The sequence below is a fragment of the Emys orbicularis genome, chromosome 13 (genome assembly GCF_028017835.1).
Source record: "Emys orbicularis isolate rEmyOrb1 chromosome 13, rEmyOrb1.hap1, whole genome shotgun sequence".
Lineage (NCBI taxonomy): Eukaryota > Metazoa > Chordata > Testudines > Emydidae > Emys > Emys orbicularis.
Window position 1 is genome coordinate 41175812 of NC_088695.1, and position 22091 is coordinate 41197902.

At 43.4% G+C, this 22091-nt stretch overlaps 1 protein-coding gene across 1 annotated transcript; it reads left to right on the forward strand.

Annotated features, from left to right (window-relative positions):
- The first annotated feature begins 415 nt into the window (after positions 1 to 415).
- On the forward strand, positions 416 to 20162 carry LOC135887285 (retinoid-inducible serine carboxypeptidase-like). Its single transcript, XM_065415038.1, has 13 exons — positions 416 to 515; positions 4179 to 4324; positions 5331 to 5420; positions 5877 to 6032; positions 6852 to 6926; positions 7864 to 7936; positions 9260 to 9297; positions 9533 to 9661; positions 10975 to 11059; positions 11974 to 12087; positions 12829 to 12966; positions 17661 to 17824; positions 19912 to 20162. Exons 1-13 carry the CDS (start codon positions 455 to 457, stop codon positions 19978 to 19980), a joined length of 1338 nt encoding a protein of 445 aa, XP_065271110.1. The 5' UTR covers positions 416 to 454; the 3' UTR covers positions 19981 to 20162.
- Positions 20163 to 22091: the final 1929 nt, after the last annotated feature.

The following is a 22091-nucleotide window of genomic DNA, read 5'->3' on the forward strand; positions in this document are numbered from 1 at the left end:
AGAATGAATTTGGAAAACCTAAATCACTAGAGAAGTTGTGGAAACAATGATTGTACATCCTTTTAGCACACACAAATCATTCGCTGATTTAATATACTGTACAATTCCTTTCCTCATCTCACAGGCTGGATTTAGCATCCAGCATCAGAAAAACCAGTAGTTCTCATGTAGACAAGCCCAATACATTCTGTGGCATAACATAGGGAAATCAGCCGGTTTGGCAAACCAGCTAAATCTGCCGCACAGATAGAACCATGTTAAGTGTAACTGGTATATTATCTGCAGCACAGATATCTGTTGCATTTACCATGCAGGGGAGGAGAGAGGGCGCCCTGGGGTAGTATAACTGCTCCCTCTCTAACCAGAGAGCCAGCACTTCCCTTTTCACTACGCAGCTGACTAGAGACCCGAGTCATATGATTTTCAGTCAGGAAACTCCCCAGTTGCTGAAGAGATGGAGCTGCCGCTTAGACAACATGTTATCCTGCTGCTTTTCCTGCTGACTTTGGGTTCAGGTAGGTTTGGTAGGGGGCTGAGGGTACGAGAGATGCATGTTTCACTAGATCTATGAGGAATTATTGAAGCTAGGGGTGATGGACATTACTCACCAGCACCTTTCTCGTACAACTTGCTCTAAATTGACTGTTTTATGGCTTCTCGAACTTTCAGGCATTTATTGTTAGGTGAACACTAAGGAATGAATGATGCCTTCTTTTACCCTGCATAGCCGCTCCCCAGATATTTTTTGTGCTAGACCCTGGCAGAACCATCTAAATCCAGATGTGCTGAGAGTTTTGTGCAGAGCTTTCAAAGTCTGATCCTTTTTAAGGGGGTCTGTTCCAGGCTCACACTGTTTTAAGCTTTACCTATCCTGTAACGTTAATTATGTAATCCCTTTCTTGGAACACTCTGGCTGTTCCCTTGTCTTTCACAGTGGAAAAAGTTTCCAAGCGTGTTCAGCATCAGACCCTAAGAATATATGTAACTTAACCACATATAAGTAGCCCCACTGAAATCAATGACAAATATTTGCATGAGTCAGAGATCTGATCCAATGTCCTAGAACGTACATGTACATCTGCTGCGGGCGTATTCTGCACCCCTCCCATCTGTAGGAGTAGCTCTTTCTTTTTACTCCCATAAAAGTAGCCTTGTATTACTGAAGTGATAGACAGGCAGTCTCTTATTTATGTGGTATGCATAAGAACTGCTCTCTGAGGCCCTGATCCTTCAATAAGGAACATGTGGATGGCCCTTTGCCCCCACACGGAGCCCCATTGACTTTAATGGGTCAGTCTGCACAACCTCAGGATTGTAGGTTTGGGGATCAAGTTTGAAAATTGGGTGTGTCCAAAAAAATATTGGTTCGGGGTGGTGCTTTAATTTGAACTTGATGTGCCTCTCTTTAATTTAGAGCTCTGTGCTGTGCACCCTTAAGCTATAGTGTCAGTCTTTATTGTGTGACTGACTTTTTTCCTGGAGAAAAAGGTCCACTTCCCCTTCCTGAAAGCATGAACCTAATGTGGGGTTGGTTAAAGATGCCAGTTTAGATGGAATCTAATGCTCTAAACTCTGCTGATTCTCTCACCCTCTCTGGTCTCCCAGGACAAGTGAAGATAAGTCTCTGTTGTGTAACTTTTCTCAGATAAAACATTAAGCTGATGACTAAGAATAATGTAACTGAGATGTTTTGGAGCTTACTGTCAGGGCTATTGATAAGATATAAGTGGGGAGACATTGTTTGTCTTATGTGGATAATTTTCTATGCACATGATCTATTAGCCTAGGTTTTAGATGAGGGGTCATACAATTGATGATCTTGCTGGACCTCTAGGGTTCTTGAAATAACTAAATAAATTGAAAACACAAAAAGGAAAAATAGTTAACAAGCTGAAAAAACAATATTCCTTGTTCAAATTGCACCTCTCTGACTTACTGCAAGCTATTGTATAATACATAATTTAGGGGGTTATAAAAAGACAAGGACTTGTAAAAATTAGGCTGCCTCTCTGCACATCAGCTGTTAAACTGCTTTCAAGCCCAGCTTCAGGATTTATCCTGAAGTTAGAAAAATAACTTCGAGACACACCTATGTTGACCATTGTAAGCAAGTGCCCAGTTAACTCCTAATAACTGATTTAAAGTTAGATGCACACTTCTACTGGGAAATGTATGTGGTTTAATTGCAAGCATTTTAGTTTACTTGAGGCTGACTTTCCTTCCTACCACAAGATTCTTGTGGCCTGGCCTTTTGGCTTCCACCTTCAGCTTCTATGATCCAAGCTCTTTGGTACTGGGTAATGGAGTATTCCCTGGAGTGAAGCTGCCTGAAAATTAAGGCCCCATCCTGCAGTTGGTCCTGGATCCTATGCAGACCCTTGCACCCACTTCACTGGTGCTCCCCATAGGCACATGGTCTGCTGTTCTGGATCTAATTGTAGTATCAGGGCCATAGGTCTTTAGAGCTTTATACCAAACTCTCCCTTGGAGGTCATTGCTTGATTGGGCAGCAGAGACTTTTTCTTGAGTATAAGGCAAATGCATTGTTGCACTTCAAAGCAGATAGCATTTTTAGGTAATGGTAATAGTCCCAAATAGCTTGTCAACTAATGACACAGACGAATGCAGAGGACCGGTTGAGGGTGCTATCCTTATTTTTGAAACCATGACACAATGTGAACTGATGAGCTGAAGTCCAATTTAGCAGTAAGAATTAATATGGATTCTTGATGCTACAAAGTATCAAGAAAAATATCAAAGGGTCACATCAGAGCTAGAGAGAACATGGCTAAACCAATTCTGTTTATAATATCATTCTACATGGGTAACCCTTCCTCTACTTGCAGTGTTTTCAAAACATTCTGATAACGCTGTAGGTTTGTTCAAGGCCATTAACTGCTTGAACAAACTGCTGCTTCTGAAATCCAAGTGAAACAGCGCCCCTTCAGAATAAGCAAGCACTTTAATGTGCTTTTGCACAGATGTGTAGCAGTTCTTAACCCAAATTTCTAACCAAAAAATGGAATCATTCCAGTACTATGCTCTAGGGCATCTTTACTGACCAACCTGCTTCTCAGTTATTGGACATTTCACGTTGTTCTAGTGACTGTCTTGTGATAAAGAAGACTAGGGAGGGGATTAAGCTTTAAAGGTCTGCTCCCTACAATGCATCTGCATCATACACCGTAGTAGATTATGCCCATTGAAGTTAATATGAATCTTCAGCTGCCTTCACTGGACTTTGGATCAGGCCCTAATGATGACTTTTCTTAGGGCCCTTAACTTAACAATAGTTTAATACTATAATAACATGATTTGATCTTGCCTGTAAGACTGGGACCAAACTGTTATACCCCGAGGCTGAAATCTTGGCCCCATTACAGTCAATGGAAGACTTGACATTGTCTTCAATGGCACCAGTATTTCAGCCCAGCTCTTTGCAAGTACTTAAAGGCATGTCTGGTCCAGAAAATTTATTCCAGCATTTGGACAGCTGCACTGGTGGTAGCGATAATGGAAGGCCCCAATCCTGCTAACACTTAAGTAAATGCATAACTTCATTCCCGTGGGTAGACCCACTGAAGTCAAAGTTATTTGCTGGATTTGGGTGGAAGTATGAGTGTAGTCAGGGTTCAGGTGTTTTGTTCAGTAGTAAATATTTTTGAATGAGAGTGTTTGTAATTACCACACCCAAAATTAAAACTAATGGGTCTCAGCCAAGTCTCTGTTGGTCAAATGTTTCAAGGCCAAATGTTTCACACTCTAATTTAGGTTTGGCAAGCTGGTCAGTTGACAAATAATGTCAACTGACCAGCTATTATTTGATCACCGTCGGTTATCCTAACAAGAATGCTCTGATCTACCTTTTTGATTGCATCATGGTACCATTCTTTCATTTTTTAGAACTTCATTTCATTGTGTTTCATGTTTTTCTGAGTTAAAATAACTCAGTTAAGAACTTACTTTTTGTAGTTAGATAGATACTTATGCCTAAAGCCTAGCCTACTGTAGACCATAAAGTCTTTCTCTTTGTTATTACTGTTTTAATAAATTAGTTCTGTAAAATATTTGACAATTTTGACATGATTTGACAATATTTGACCTCTTGTTGACCAATTATTTTTGGACTGGTCAAATGCTCATGCTACTTGAGTGAATCAGATACTCCTTTTCTTTAGGTGCAGTTATAAAGCAATCAAAAGAACAGAAAGAAGCATGGGGGTATGTAACAGTCAGAAGCAATGCACACATGTTCTGGTGGCTCTACTATGCAAACAACTCTGCCAAAAATTTCACGGAATTACCTCTCATTATGTGGCTTCAGGTAAGATATTGTAAAAGACATTTTAAAAGGAATCTTGATTTCTGCACCATTCAGCATACTGATCTGCCATGATATTCTAGCTACACAGAAATAAGATTCTGAGCTATGACTTATTCTCTGAGTCCTGTCTGAACTAGGTTTTCAGGTTACAAAAGAATACTGAAAATGTTAAAAAGCAATTATATAAATTAATGGGACACCTCACCTGAAATATGTGTTTAGCTCTGATCACCCTATATCAAGAAGCATATAGCAGAAACCAAGACAGTTCATTATTTTTTGGATTGTGATTGTACTTAGTGACCTCAACCCCTTTGTGCTAGGCTCCCTGTGAACACATAACTAAAGGGCAGATCCAACAGTCTGAAGTCAGAGACAATTGGTGAAAATGATTAGAGGCCTAGAAAGATTTCTGTATGGAGAGGGAAAAGATTGGGACTTTTAGTTTAGAGTGGAGACCAGTTCTATCCAAATGGGTGTGTGTGTGTGTGTGTGTGTGTGTGTGTGTGTGTGTGTGTGTGTGTGTGTGTGTGTGTGTGTGTGTGTGTTATACTCACACACACAAATCCTAGACAGTATATTACAATAGCTAACGTTGAATATAATCCACCAGTTGATGCAGTCTTTCACATTCCAGGATTAATTCTGCAATGTGTGGTGCACATCCCGTGCACCTGGGGAAAACTGACTATTATACATACACCAGCTCAGTAGCTGACTCTTCCATACCCTACCGCACTGAAGTGTGCTCATCTCTGCATGGGAAGAAAAGCTTCAGAATAGTATCTGCCTGGCATAAAGATAATCAAATGCTGTCCCAAATTAGTGATTGAATCTTTTAAATTCCTCTCTCCACAAACAGGGCATATCTATAATGAAGGAAGACGGGGGCTCCCTCTGCATTTTAGCATGCAGCACACAAACTAGTCCTGTGTAACTCCAATGATCTAACTCTATTGGTGTGTCTTGATTCTAATTAGCTTTCTTGTTTTGTTTTCCCCTGTAGGGAGGTCCAGGAGCTTCAGGCTGTGGATTTGGGAACTTTGAAGAAATTGGTCCCTTGGATGCAGAACTGAAACCAAGAAATACAACCTGGGTATAGTAGAAAGTTTAAGATTGGTAATCTTAGCTTTTACTCATTGACTGATAGATGAGATCCTTGCCTTCTTAGTCAGGTGATTGACCAGGACAAAAATGCCCCAAGCAGTACAGTGTCCATCTTAAATTCAACACTTCCTAAAACCAGAATTTTTCTGTAGTTCTACTTTTGATCCAACAAAAACACTTCAAGTGGTATCGAACCATCCTCCCCCACATGTTTGCAATCACTTGCTTATCTTTGAATACTTTATCCCTAAAATGCTGTAGTTGGAGAAACAGCTGCTCAGAGCAGCTCATTTAAGCATAGGCGTACCCATTTGATTTGGTGGAGAAAACATGGTTTGGTGAACTTGTCTGTAATACACTTCTGGGACTGGGAAAATGGGAAATCTGCATGTATTAGTAATTGAATGGAGACTTCATACAAATCTCCTTTCTCCTGGTTGTATAGCTGCAGGCAGCCAGTTTACTGTTTGTCGATAATCCCGTTGGCACTGGATTCAGTTACACAAATGATAGTAATGCGTTTGCAAAAGATCTCTCCACTGTATCTTCCGATATGCTGGTTCTTCTTAAAGAATTCTTCAGGTCAAAGAAAGAATTCCAGGTAAGGAAATCATTTTGTTTAATAACACTAAAGAAAATTGTGATTCTAATCAAGGCATCAGAGAGGATTCGTAAACAACTAGACAGAGGAAGATAACAGCCTCTCCAGAAGGTAGCATATGCCACTAGCTACTGCACATGGTCCATCTAGCCCGGTATCCTGTCTTCCAATAGTGGCCAATGCCAGGTGCTTCAGAGTGAATGAAAAGAACAGGGCAATCATCAAGTGATCTATCCCTTGTCTTCCACTCCCAGCTTCTGGCAGTCAGAAGCTAGGGACATCCAGAGCGGGGGTTGTATCCCTGACCATCTTGGTTAATGACGATTAATGGACCTATCCTCCATGAACTTACCTAAATTCTTTTTTTAACCAAGTTATAGTTTTGGCCTTCACAACATCCCCTGGGCAACAAGTTCCACAGGTTGACTGTGCATTGGGTGAAGAAGTACTTCCTATTGTTTGTTTTAAACCCACAACTGATGTCCTTTTTTTCTCCCCGATTTAAAGGTGACATTGGATGTCTAACTGACATCTATTGCAGCTGCATTTATTTGTGCTGCTGTCTTTGGCCCCAATCCTCCATTCAGGCCGATGGATTCTTGTGCCTGTAGTGAGCCCCACTGAAGACAATGAAGTTCTGTGCATAGAGCATTGTAGGATCGTAGCCTCTTTAGGTGCAACTCAGAATGAACAAACAAAATATCTAGTGTTTGAGGGATGAACAGGTGCAGTTTGGGTTTTGTGTGGGTGGCGGAGGGTGGGCAAAACGTATATTGCTCTGGGAGCCTAATAGCCTTATGGTATGGTTTCCTTTTCCAGACTATTCCATTTTACATCTTCTCAGAATCTTATGGAGGAAAAATGGCAGCTGGAATCGCTTTAGAGCTGTATAAGGTAAAGCAGATCCTTCCCTATGTGAATAAATAACAGCTTCTTCCCTGGCAGCATGTGTATTTCTCACATCTTAAAGAAGGGTCTAATGGTGTATTTGATTTTTTGTTTTGTTTTTGAGTAGAAGCTTTTTCATTTTTAGAGAGTAAAGTTTGTTCACTGTAGACGAGAAAGATCTTAGTCAAGCTAAGAAGTGGATAACTAGGAAATGATTACATTGTGCCCCATGTCTCAGGGGTTAAATGGAGCACAGGCAGCCTTGTTGGGATAGATTTTCAAAGGCACACAGGGTAGTTAGGTGCTCATTGGAAGTCAGTAGGAGTTGGGCACCCAATTCCCACTTGTGCCTTTGAAAATCTGCCCCATAAATTCTTTAGCCCAGAGTCAGTTGCTTGATTTGGATGATTCAACAAATCCCTGAATACACCATGTGCCTCTGACAAGTGACAAGGCTCTTGAGGGCCCAAGATCACTGAAAGCAGCAGCTTATTCTCAAAGGCTCAAACTGAATTAGAAATTTCATAAAACTTTGAGCTTCCATAACTGGCTTTTATAGATACAATGCACATGCAAACCATGTACTCCCTTCCTATCTTCCTTCTGCTGGTGCTGTTGTCTTATCCTATGATAATCATGTCAGGCCATGAAGTTCAAGAATGAATTCAGTGACTCTTCCAGAGCCTCCTCTTACCAAGACAAGTGCCAATGATGAATTGATAGTCATTTGGAACATAAATGGACTCTCATCAGATCTCATTTGTCATTGTGTCTTGCTGCTAGTTAAAAAGAAAGGGTTGTTTCCTGTAACACAAAGGCACTTCTGCTTATCTTGCATTGTGAAGCCTGTTTCTACCATTTGCTGGTTAAGGAGAAGAACTAGCTAGAAGATCCTTGTTTACCGAAATGTGTGTTAAAAGCTCTCTTTACGTTATTTTTAAAGGCTATTCATGATGGGAGCATAGAGTGCAATTTTGGTGGGGCTGCTCTCGGAGATTCATGGATTTCTCCTGTAGGTACGTTTATAGGATTTTTGTGAACTTCTCCCTCTCCCCAAAAAGCCCACCTCTGTCTAGAATACTGTCTCTGCTACTTTAAATGGAGCAGATCTCCAGTGAATGCAGGCAATCTAATCAGGGTAAATGCACATTGATGTTCTAAGGAGCTGTAATTAAACCAGCCCCACTCTAGAGGGGTCAAAAATCAAAATGGCCTCAGGACAAAGCTAGTAACAAACTCATATTCCTTTAGATGGGTGGCAGGGGAGTGTCCCTAAAAGTCACCAAAAAGTCACTAAGGCTTAGCCACGGAAGGATTCACAAGGCTGCAACTGATTTGGCATGCTCCTTGATTTGGTGACCATTGACTTTGGCCATCCAGAAACTGTTAAACTCAAATGTGAGACTGCTTGAAGCCTGATTTCTCAGAAATGCTGAGAACCCACAACTCCACCTGAACCCTGCACCTCTGAACAGCAGGTCAAAGGTGTCTCCAGGTGGGCACCCAATCTCTGCTGTACACTCTTGAATAGTTTGGCCTTATGTAATCCAAGCACATTTTAAAAATGGCAGGTAGGGAAATGCTTATTTTACCACTAGCCTCTACAGTAGGTAGGGGGCTTAACATCGGGAGGTCTAAGTGTTCCTAAATTTCCACCACATCAGGCTTTTAAACTACCACCAATCTCTAAGTTTACCAGTAACATTAGAAGCCACCAGCCACAGCAGTGTGGTAGTTAACAAAGCTGGGATGACTGTTTGCTTTGGGAGAAAATGGCAGAGATGAAAGCATTTCTTAGGGTCCTGATCTTGCAGTGAGATCTACATGGGCAGGCCCCATTGGAGGATCTGGACTTAGATGTGGGAAGTTAAAAGGTTAGGAAGCTATAGGTTTACCTTAAACAATCTTCCCTACCTGTGCTACAAATAACAACACTGGCTTATAACTTATCTTCAAAAATATGACATTTATATTTTTTGTCCACTTGCACTGTTTGCAAACAGGTGAACTTTGACTGCACAAATCTGTCTACGTGTTCTCATGCATTAGCACAGTGCTGCAATGTTTCAGTTGCAAATGCTGCACGAGAAATGTCTATTGGTTGCTTTAAACAGTTCCATTGGCTAATGTGTGGGAAGCTAATGTCATGGTGGTGGGTTTAGACTTTGTAAACAGCTTCAGTGCCTAAATTTTGTACTAAATTTGATCTGACAATGCCTCTTTATTGAGTAATTCATTTTTGCCTCTCTATGTTGCTGTCACTATTATCCCTGCTATATTAGAGGGAAATTTGTGTCTGAGAAATTATTAGATGCTTGAAACCTATTTTGTTTCTCTAGATTCTGTGCTTTCCTGGGGGCCATACCTTTACAGCACTGTAAGTATCTACTCCATCTCTGCTATTTGCAATAATTGTTCTGGTTTTTAAGGCTTCATTCAAGATCTTATACTATACAATTTAAATCCAAGAGGGGACTTCCATTTCTAGGTTAGCTTTCAACCAGTATACCGGTAATTATACTGGTAATTAACAGGGCATGACATTGACTTATTGTCTCAAATCAAATTCCTTCCATGAATAATTGGTTGTTCTCTCCCTGTTTGCATTCCAGTCTCTCCTTGATGATCAAGGTCTAGTGGAAGTGACTGCCGCTGCCAAAAAGGTCATGAATGCAGTGAATAAAGGGCAATACACACTGGCCACTGAGCTCTGGAGTCAAACCGAGGAAGTAATTGAACAGGTATGAAAATGCTGTCTGGCATCAAGATTTGTAAGTAACTTATGCTAATGGCTTATGGAAATTAACAAATTCAGGTAGCGCTCTGCTATTAAGGTACAGATAGGCCAGATTCTCCATTATCCCGCTCCTTGTGCAGTTGTTCACACCAGTGCACTCAGTGTGCTACCATGCTGATTTGAAAGCATTTGATACTGTCTTTGCATTGGTGTTAATGACTACACAAGGTGGTAGGCAATGGAGAAGGAGGCCCAGATGTGTGCGAAGCAGTACAGCACTAAGGTTTTGAAGGTCATTAAAGCACTCAAACAGATGATTCAAAGTAAAGCACATGAATAAGCCCATTGACTTCAGTGGTACTACTCAGTCTTAACTTTAAAACCATGCTTTGCTTGCTTGGGCCAAAGTATGTGTTTTACAGCGACAAGTGCTACATAAGTGAACCATATGTGACTTTAAAAAAAAGTCACATAATGCTATACTAAAGCTGAAAGATTACGCTAAAAACTGCTTCTTGTTTTTGGCTGTTTTGCAGCTGCCAGTGTTCTGTGCATGGCTGGTTTCACTTCCTCATTTCATGCTTTAGGATGATACTTTGGCTATCTTTTTGCCTTTCTCTCTAAGCCTGTGTAACCATTCCTCCCAGCTGCAGTGTGTATGTAAAAGGAACGGCACAGCTGCTCCACTTTGGTTGTTGCTATGGAATGATTTCTAGCTTCTACATCAGAACTTCTAAATATTTAAATTTAATTATGGGAAATTTGTAGGGTCTTGTTTTTAATTCTGAGTAACTGTGATGGAAACACACCTCTTCTCTGGTCCATGTCCAGTCTATTGGCTGTATTAGGGATGTGGTGAATCCACAATTCTTGGATTCATCTAGATATGATGAATTGGCTGCATCAGTTGTTCCAGCATATGGATGCCAGATATTGATTGACACTAACAGAAGGGAGCGCGTGGGATGGCTGAGGCTGGTGTGATAGGAGGAAACTGAGCAATGGGAAGCCTCACATTGGGAAGGTCTAGCCGAAGGGAGCATCTGGGAGTTCTGTGGCACTGAGGCTATGGCTGCAGCTGGTGGAAACTCTGGAGCCATGGATGGGGTGGTGGGATTCAAGGAGATTCCCTCCTCTTCAAGGCTAGGTAAGAAAATGAGTAGCAAGGCCTATGCTCTCCCTCACTCTCTCTCACACACAGTTGTGTGTGAACTTTGGGAACTGGAAAAATCCCTTTCCCAAAACCCATCATCAAAAAGGAGGGGAGCAAGGGACCAAATGTCTAGTCTGATATATCCTCTTCTCTCCCTCTTTCAGAACACTGACAACGTGAATTTCTATAACATCCTAGCCAAGAAGTCTCCAGATCTCAAAGCCTCGAAACATGAAAATACCCATCTTCGTAAGTTGAGAGGAGCACGTTTATGAAGTTAAGCTTCCAAGGGCCTGATTTGCAGAGGTGCTGAGCACCCAGACGTGTGGTTGTAGGCGATAGGAACTGTCAGTGGCTACCACATCTTGCAAAGATGCCTCCAGTGTTCTCAAGTCCTGAACCTACTGGCCTCCGTACAAGGAGGGCTTGAAGAATACTCTTGAGGGATATACCACAGCTCTTCTGTGGCATATGATTCCACCTAGATACACCCTGTGCACCCTGGATATTAGTCACAGGCAGTAATAAATACATTACTGTGGAACTTCACAACCTATGAACTATGTCCTCCAAACACTTGCATGAGATGATCTGATTAGACACTTGCCTCCATCAGCCTTCACGCCATCACTTCTTCATCGCCTTTAAATGTTGACATGGAAATAAAATAACTGTTTTTATTACTGTCTCTGTTGGCTCCCAGAGACAGATGGGGGTGGAGAGATGAGGTGAAGAACCCTCCTTACTTTTAAAAGTAACAAGTGGTTGCAGCTCAAAACTAACTCGTCTGGTGATGAGAAGAGTTGATGTTCAGGCTTACTAGCTAAAGCAGAAACTTAGCCCCAGAAATGTACCGTTGGGAACAATATGCCCTGGCAGAAAAAGGAACAAGATAATGACTCTGTTCCTCTTCTATCTTCTGACCATGCTATAGGCTGATTCTCTCTTCTACTGTAGACCTCTTAAAAATCAGCAAGTCTCTTCCTCTGTGTACGATTGCGGTTTCAGTAGCAAAGAGTTTCTTAGGTCTAAACTGAATGAGCCTCGATAAGACTTGTTTTTGCCTTGTGGTGTTTGTTTATCAGACACCATCTTCATGCCTATCCATCATCTTTAAATCCAACACCCTGTGCCGCAGAATAAACTCTTTTCTTTCCTTTCAGTTAAACTTTACCAGCGCCATGTCGAACGTCTGCATAAGGACAGCTTAAGTGACCTGATGAATGGACCCATCCGAAAGAAGCTGACAATCATTCCTGACTCTGTCACATGGGGAGGTACCTTCCTACCCTCTGACATGGCTCTAATGGGCAGCTTGTCACTTACACAATATTGTAATCTGTTCAAAGCAGTCTTGATGCTGTACCACAAAGTCTCCCTGACTTGCTTGTTAAAATTCTCATCCTGCTTGGGCCCAACTGTGGGACAGGCTCCTAAAAAGACCCACAACAGGGAACTGGGCAGGCCTATGGGCATAGGCATGATTCTGGTCCTTGTGTCTTCCTCTCTAGCCTGCCAGGGTCTAACTAGGTGCACACCCTGGCACGGAGAGTATGCCTCATGCCTGAGCAGCTGAAACCTATCTGTGCAACTCAGTCTGCCAAAAGGATTCCTAGCCATTCTCCTCTGCCAGAAAGCCAGTGCTGTGAGAGTTCAGGGAAAGGAGGGTGTAAATCAAACCAGAGGGAAACAGAGCAATGCTGAATACCTGCCAACACCCCTCCAGATCTGTAATGGGAGATGGAAACTGACAAATCCGCATGTGAAGTACTGTTAGAAATATGTCCTGTGCTGCTTTGATAGCCCCTGTATATATGTGGAATTTGGCCATTCTCCATTTCTCTCCAGTCACTCAGACTGATCATTGTGGTCTGGAATATACCGTTCCAGTGCTTGCTTTTCTGCAGCAACGAATTGCATTTCACAACTCTTGGCAAGCCCTGCTGCTGATGCTTCCATTTAAAGATGACACACTTAGTCAATTGCACTGTCTTTCATGTTTGGATCTGTCTGAATAGGTCAGTCAGAAGAAGTCTTCTTACACATGGCCGAAGACTTCATGAAGCCTGTCACTGATATTGTGGATGCGCTGCTGGCAGCCAATGTCAACGTTACTGTCTATAACGGACAGCTGGATCTCATTGTGGACACCATGGGTAAGGATTCATTCTTCTTCTCTCTGAAGAGAAAGATGTACACTGGTCATTAACATTTGTACTTGAATCTGTATGCCGGCCCCTATACAATCCCCCCATCTATAGTACTTACATAGTCCCCACTACTATAATACCTACGCACCTCACAGTCTTTAATGTATTTGTCCTCACAACACCCCTGAGGAAGGGCAGTGCCATTTCCCCTGTTTTATAGATGGGGAACCAAGGCATGCAAGGACTAAGTGACTGCCCCAGGGTCACACAGGAAGTCTGTGGCAGAGCAGGGAAGTGAACCCAGGTTCCCAGGGCCTAGGCTACTGCTCTAACCAATGGATTATCCTTCCTCTACATTGAGGTACATTTCTATATCTTACAAATCACACTCTGTCACCTTTTCAGGAACACAGGCAATAGACACATAGATCTTATTCGCTTTAAAGTTTTCTTGGAGAGGGTTTAAGCTGGGTTTGTTCCCAGAAAAGACCAGGAATTCAGTTCCCAAAATCCACAGATTCCTCACTCACTCACCCACACACACTCCGTGGTGCAGTGATGGGAGGGCAGCTCTATGTAGGGGTTAGTGCCTCCAACTGCTCCTGGGTGCTCTTCCTCCATGCTGTCCCTTAGTACTCTTGGCAGAGCACCCTGACTGCTGCTGGGAGAAGCAACATGGCCCATATACTCCACACACATTTTTGCATCCCTGTAGAGCCCCTGTATTAGTTTTTTGGAAGGACACAAGGGAGCTGGCTGCCCCCTGACTATCCCATCCTGGTCAGACCCATGGGCTTGGGTCCCCTCCTTTCTGCTCACACGATGCTATGGGAGAGAGAGCATAGGTGGGTATGGCTGCTTCTTCCATGTAGCGTTCCACTGAAGCTATTGAACAGACCTAGAAAAGTCTGTTTGCCGTGCTGGATAGTTAACTATCCCTAAATAATTCTCAGTTAATTAGATTAAAGCCCACTCTGCTGGGAGCATTAACTCTATGCTGATGTGACTGGTAGTAAATGATGGTACCTGAGGCCAATTTTTTCCCCTTCTATGGCAAAATAAGATCACTAAAAGCAGACTTGAAAAGTGGCTTTCAAGCCATTTTTTTTAAACAAGGACTGTTTCTTTCAGAAGTTCCAAGTGGCTTATAAAATATACACAGTGGTTGAGACATCCTAAAAGTTGCACCAAAATGGGCACATTGCGTCACTCAGTAAATCATGCAACGCTTCCGTATGTGCCAATAGTTCCAGCTCAGTCTGCTGAAGCTGTTAGTGCGGCTCTCCTCATCCAGAAGAGCAGCTGCACACTCAATTGGGCTGCACCTCTGAGTTGTACCTTTGAGAGATACAGCTCAGAATCTGTCCCGCAGTCCTGAGGACACTGCTAACCATAGTTCCATGAGGAATAGGATTCACTGTTGGAAACTCACTTTGCAAGAGTTGGGAGGTAGAAATTAAGTTTGAAGGGAAATGCTGGCCTAGGTCTCAGATCACAGGGATTTGGTGCTAGGAGATATCCCCCCCACTCTAAGAATTTGATCACATTAGTTGCATCTCTGCCATGCTTACCTCCAGCTTCTTGAATTACATACTATGACATAACTCCTAACTATGTCAACATACTGTAGTTTGCCAAGCGCAGCAATCCAAACCTTGCTACTCCTGAGATGGAGCCAACAATAAGGGTAGATCCTGGTTTGTTTGTTTTATTGCTGTCTGACCCTAGCCATTACTGGGGATGTGGTTTACTTCATTGTCTTTTCTCTTATGTCTTTCCAGGCATCACAGATTACGCTGGTGGCGTATTTTTTTGTTACCTATTTTAGTACGTGCTAGGTATTTTATAGCACAAAGAAAGAAGTGGCCCCTCCTCTCCAAAAGCACAAATAACTGAGTTATCATCTTTTTGACCTGATGCTCTGACTCTGTCAACCATCCCCCTGCACAGAGCCACACCTAGTTGAATCCCTCCACTGGATGCCCCTTACCCACTAGATCAGGTGCAGGCTTCTTGCCCTCTCCTTTAAGGTCCTTCACAATTCTGCCCCTTCATACGTTTTACCACATCACCCCACCCACTCTAGCCTTGCTCCCCCATTATGTCTACTTCCCCCTGTGACAGGGTTGGGACTCATCACCACGGCGCTTCCCACTGATCGCTCCGGGAATTAGCTCAGTCCTTGGCGGGGCACCCTCTGCTGGTGGTGTCCCGTCCATCCTCTGCTCTCTGCTGGTGTCCGGACCCACGTTGCTCCCCGCTCAGCGATGTCCATTTCAGGCCACTGCCCTCCGGCAATGCCCCCTAGTCCATCCTCACCCCCTTCCGGGGGGAATGGGGGGGGTTAACCACAATCTTTCCCTTCAGCCACAGTGGCCAACCACACCCCAAAGTCTAACCCCATGTGTCAGGGGTCTGGTGCAGTCCACTATGGCCAATTCAACAGCCAGGTGTAATACAAGGAAGAAGGGGGGACCCAGGCCCACCCTCTACACTGGGTCCCGACCCAGGGACCCTTTGGCAGCAGCCTTCCTGCCCTCCATCTCTCCCCTTGTGCACCTCTCTCCCTGGGCCACTTCCCCTTCGGCCCCTTTGCACCGGGTTAGGCCCTTCCCTCAGGGCCTGCAGGCTGGAGTTCCCTTCTGCTCCCCTGGGCCTGCCTAGCACTGCGCTGTCCCAGGTGCTGGTCTTCTCACTCAGGAGACAGACCTTCCCCCTCTAAAGGTCTGGGAGAGACTGCCTGCTCCTTTCCTGGGCAGCCTTTATATAGTGTCTAGCCTAGCCCTCATTGGCTGGCTCTAATCTTGGCCCTGATTGACCCCCAGTAAGCCCTTCCTTAGTTGGCTGCCGGCCTGCGCAGCTGCTCTGGCCTACTCTAGTCCCCACTCACACACCCCCCCACAAGAATTTATGGGCCTTCTTCCAGGCAGCCCCCTATGTGAGGAAGGCCCTCTAAATTTATCAGTAAAGCCAATGCCCCCCTCCTTTCACATCAAATACTCCTCACAACCTACTTTTTCCATGATGCCTCCACATAATTAGCCCACTAAGTAATCACAAACTAAGGAGCTGTGAGGTGACTATATATTTATACATGCAAAACATGACTGGTGTACATATAAAAATGGACATATTTATTTCATTCCTTTCTCCTGCCCTACTGATATTGATTGTATTGGATGGCAGGCCCTTTGGGGCAGGGACCATGTCTTATTATGTGTTTGTACAGAACCTAGGACAAGGTGGCCCAATGCTGACTGAGGACTCTGGGCGTTACCAGAATAGAAACCATTAATAATGGTGTCAGAAGTGACACAATGAGTGAGCCTAATGATCAGTCTGGAGAGGGTGGGGTTGAAGGACATGTGCAAATGCCCAAGAGCACAGGCTTGCTCAGCTTAAGCACATGTACATTGCAGTTGCTCAAAAGTTTTTGTTTGTCTTTAAGAGACTCCGCACTTGTGAAATGAAGCTTGTGGTCCACATTAGGTGTCACTGGAATATCTCATTCTGCAGCAAATCCCCAGAGTTCATTCTGTTTCCTTTTTTTCCTTTGTTAAAATAGTCTCCTGTACTGATCTGGACAAACAATCCTCTCGTATTATGGAGTTTTATTGCTGTAATCTCTCAGCCCCTAATTGCTAAGAACAGACGACCCAAAGCTCTCCTTTTCAATTCCTTTTCATGGACAGCCCAGCAATCAATAATTCTTTAAATAGATGCTATTTAGGATGTTAAAACTGGTAAGACAAATTGGAGTGCCACAAATTGCTAATTTTGACGAAAAATTAAGCTGCACTTCTTACAGCATGAATTGCTGTAGTAACTGAGCGGTGGTTTTAAAAACAGTAATAGCTTTTTTAAATGGTCCTGGAACTGGTCTCTTTATTTGCTGTCTCAACACTCTTCTCTTCCCTAGCTTGGTCTTGAAAACAGATGTCGCCTTTTCAGACTCTCCTGGTTGAATGACTGTAACAAACAGCAAAACACTGGCCCTAATGCAGAGCGTGTTTCCAATGTGTGCTTGTGCTATCACAGCTTGTGCTGTCAGCTTGATCCTGCAGGGTGCTGAACAGCCTCGATTCCTACAACCTGGGGGACAGGGAGTCCAGCAACGTGCAGGACCGGTGCTTGTATTGGTATCGATATACATTTAGAACCAGAATGAGGCTTATTTTGCCCAAGTATGCATTATGGTGGGAACCGCCTAACATTGGTCTTGTGTGCCCCCCTGAGGAATTCCTACCTGCCGGTGTGTCCATCTTTAGGTTTCTGTGGAGCAAGGGAGGGCTTCAGGATGTTGTGTGTGAAGGGGAATGAGAATATGCTGGAGTTGCTATTGCATAAAAATGCATCAAATAAAAATGACTTGCTTACAAAATCAGACATCAAAATATAAACGTGTCACAGTTCTTAGAACTGATCAAAACCTTTGGGTCAACTTTTGGAATTTTCACAAGCCTCTGTCCCCCAGGGAAGAATATCCTTTGAAATTTTTAATTAAAAGTTGTTGGTTTTTTTGTGGTTGCAAAAAAAAAAATTTGTTTGAACATTCAACATTTTTTGACCGACTATACTTGCTATATATTTGTTCATATAGCGTCTAGAATAATGGGACACCAATCTCAGTTGGGACCTTTAGATGCTGCCTTACTATAAACAATTAATAATGAAACATAACTCTTCTATCCCTAACTTAGGCCAGGAGGCATGGGTTCGGAAACTGAAATGGCCTAAACTGAAGCAGTTCAGCCAACAAAAATGGAAGGCTCTGTATGGATCTCCAGAGTCCTCTGAGACAGCTGCTTTCCATAAGTCCTATGAGAACTTGGCCTTCTTCTGGATTCTAAAGGCTGGGCACATGGTAAATAGCACATTTGCTGAAAGACAAAAGAAACCTAATATTAGTCAAGTTGTGAATGATGTATCTGTCTGCTTTGCCTGCATAATATGGCTAAATGCTTTCCCACATTTGCATGAACACTCCCGAATCAGACTATGTAGATTATTCCTTTGATTAATTAACTTCCTAGTTTGGAGATCTGGCTTACACTCAGACTTTGCATAATACCCAGCACAGACTTAATGGGCCTTATTCTCCCTTTCTCTGTACTGGTGTCAATGACTATGCATTGTGTGGAGCACAGGTTGTAAAACGCTGCCTTTCTGGTTTGGTAGCATTTTACACCCAGTACTTTGCTCGGGTTTAATTGACCGTCGAATAAGGTAATGGAAAATCAGATCTTAATTCAATATTGTCTCTCTAAATTGTTTGAACAAAGAGCAATAATCTGCATTTCATCCATCTTTGTAACATGGTGTAGATGTATCTACTGTATTAAGAAAAATGTAATCTTTATGTTCTGTACAACAATCCAGAACCATGGGAGGAGGGTAAATCTTCATTGCACTTTCCTTGCAGAGTCCAAAATATTAGAAGCCTATTCAGTCAATACACTGAGGCTTGTTTAAGGGTTTGTTTACACTGGCACTTTACAGCGCTGCAACTTTCTCGCTCAGGAGTGTGAAAAAACCTCCCCCTGAGTGCTGCAGGTTTTAGCCCTGTAAAGTACCAGTGTCGACAGTGCACCTCATGGAGGTGGTTTGTTTAGAGCGCTGGGAGAGTTCTTTCCCAGCGCTATGCCACGACTACACAAGCCATGTTAAAGCATTGCCGCGCCAGCCCTTTAACATTGCCGGTGAAGATGTGCCCTAAGTCAGTGCTTCTCAAAGTCGGGCCGCCGCTTGTGCAGGGAAAGCCCCTGGCGGTCCGGGCCAGTTTGTTTACCTGCCGTGTACGCAGGTTCGGCTGATCGCGGCTCCCACTGGCTGCAGTTCGCTGCTCCAGGCCAATGAGAGCTGCTGGAAGCGGTGGCCCGCACATCCCTCGGCCTGCGCCGCTTCCCGCAGCCCCCATTGGCCTGGAGCGGCGAACCGCGGCCAGTAGGAGCCGCGATCGGCCGGACCTGCCAACACGGCAGGTAAACAAACTGGCCTGGACCGCCAGGGGCTTTCCCTGCACAAGCGGCGGCCCGACTTTGAGAAGCACTGCCCTAAGTGAAGAGCACCAAACTGTATCTAGCAGCTTCCCAGCCAGAAACAGTTTCAGAATGCAGCCACCTTAATTCACTTCTGTTTCTTGGCCTTGCCATGGAATTTCCCATAATTAGTGACTTTTAGGCCTTCAATGAATATTTGTTTCCACCATCCTAATGCCCTGCTAGTTGCACCCTTTATTTCCCTCCTTAGCAGAAAAGTCTTAATACATATAAATCCTCTCCCTTAATGACCCTCGAGAAATGTTACCAGTGGGAGTACCAAAAAGTAGAACTAAAGGACTCAAGAGCTGATTATCCTTTAACTGGCTTTTTTTTTTTAAATGGGAGTACATCTATTGTCTTCAGAAAAGTTAATCCCACTGGTGTAAGACTAGCATGAGATCAGAATCAGGCCCCCTGTCTTCCTTCCCGCAACCTTGGAAACAAAAAAACAACCAAACTCTGAACTGCATCCAATTTATTTTCACTAGTGCTAGAGCAAGAGCCTAAGCTTGCTTCTAGATTAGGGACATTCCCATGGCCATGTATCTGCTTGAGGCACATGGAATTTGCTTCTAATGTTGTCAGTTCTCACTGCTTGGGAGGAAGATTGGCCTTCTGTTTAAGGCCCAGAACTGGGAGTCAGGAGACCTGTTTTCTCTTCCTGGCTCTGCCTCATATTCCTGTTTGACCCTGGGAAAGTCACTTTAACCTGTCTGTGCCTCTGTTTCCCCATCTTTACCTGACTGCAGTCCTCACTTGGAAGGTACTCTCACAATGCACTAATACCAGGGAGCAAGGTGAAGGCTGTCCCAGAAAAGCAAGCTAAATATTAGTGTGACTATGAAACATCTAGAGCTAGCAGTCTGCTTCTGCATAGCAATTAATAACACACTCTCTTTCCCTATGGTAGGTACCATCCGATCAAGGGGACATGGCGTTGAAAATGGTCAGGATGGTGACACAACAGAAACACTGGTGAAATGGATGCCAGCTGGCATGGTTTTCACATACAACTCCAGTGCATTAGCAGAACTTGTGCCACAGACTGAACTTCAGAAGGAACAATCACTATGTGGAAAGTTAGCCTCTTTTACACTTTGGTAATGTGCAAGGCATTTAAGGAGATGCATGGTTATTCTTAAATGAAATGCTGCCTTTGAATCTGTAAACTGTGATTCTCTGCCTCAATACTGCTCACACTGACTTTTCCTATGAGAACTTCACTCTGATAAATAACACACTCAGACGCTTCTTTGAGGATTGCCCAAATGCTCTTTGTCTGTTTATGCACCAATATTAAGATGAGTTTGCTGCTCTAAAGATTCAACCTCAGGCAGCAAGCCTGCTTCCATAAGCTGTGGATGCTTTTTCCTAAACGGATGATTTGGCATCTGAGTCAGACAGCATTGCTTTCTATCTAGACACTGCAGAGTGGCTGTGGTAGGACTTCATTTTGGATACAGATCCAGTTTGGACTGAGGTGTGTGTTCATACTGAACCACTCTTTCTACTCTTGAGCCTCCTCTTTCTTGTGCATTATCCAAGATTTGTTTTTTAATGCACTCAGTGCCACACAATCATCGCTCAGTACTTAATATGAGAATAAACAATGTGCCAATACTTTCTCTTCATAGAATGAGCCAAAGTTCTAATGGATAAGAGCTGCTGGGCTTCTGGCCTCAACCAAGAAAGCGAATAGGAGAAGGTTATTTAAGCGATAAGGAGGAGGAATAAGTCAGAACAAATACCCCATCCATATTTTTCTAGATCTTGGATTGAGTCTTGCAGGGAGCTATTGGCTTTGCCATTTGAAGTGGAGATTCTTTATAAAGTGTACTTATCCCAGTTCCCAAGTGAAAAGAATCACACAAATGAGGTATTTGAATCACTTCATTCCTGGTGTACAGCTGCAATCCCCTTTGAAAATGACCCTTTTTATCGACACTCAGGCAGCTTGTTCCAGTTGTCAGAATCCTAAATAAATAGCAAACAGCCCTGTGCCTCCCCACATATGAAACTTAAGAGTATTAGCATAGCAACTATTGCAGTGTAATGCTATGTAAACACATGTGCACAAACTCTACTGTTAGAGCATCAGTAAGCTGAAACTGTGCTATGGGGAACTTTGGCAATGCAGAAACAATCTACCTTTCCAATAAACCAGTGGATCTCACTTAAATGCTGCACCTCGTGGAATCAAGTTGATTTGATGCCTAAAAACTTGTACCTCTATGGTCTGGCTTTGGGGAATAAAACCCTCAGTGCTAAATAATGAATCCAATAGTTACAACTATGCTGATCTATATATTGATCCTGCTCTTGTCACATTTTTTAACATGTTCTTGAAGCCAAATAAAAGCCAATATTGTAATAGATTATAGCACTTTCTGCCTAAAAGCAGCAATGGGAGGATACTGCCATGTGCCCCCATACGTTATAGGTATATAAGTAGTAGGTAGCTAACAGCAGCAAGTTTCTTCTCCCCTTGCCCAATGCAGAGAAGGTGTGGAGGGCAAGAATCCACCTGGAACCAGTGACTTAGGGGAACAGCTGGTTATGATCTAAGGGAGGGATACAAGCAATTTCCCTTGTTTCTTCAATGGGGAGTCATTTTCCCCTTTCTTAGTCATCACCCTAGGTAGATGGTGGTAGTTCTGTTAGCCTGCAAGCTTTTGAAAACCGATTACTTCCTCTGAAGTTGTTTCTAGCAGGAGTACTGTATGCCAAAGTGCACTAGGAATCGCCTGTGTACAGGGTATCAGTTAATGAACAGCAGGCTAGTGTGCTATACATTTACACTCCAACTTGCTGTTCACTAACTCTAGACAAGCCCTTGCTGCTACTTCAATCAATCCCCTAGAGAGCTGTTGAATGGCTTTTGCCCTGTTTCCTCTCCCACTCCAACAGTCTCAGCCATTCCAGGCTGGCGCTTGTTCTGAAACACTGGGTGTCCCTGTAGTGCAGCAACCGTGAGGCTGAATCAGTCCATTGGGGTTTAATTAACTGAGCTCAATGCCTTTTCCCACACACTAGGGAGCCCAGCTTTTCAAGTACAGTTGGTATGTTCAGCTCAGCAGTGTAAGTTCAGTA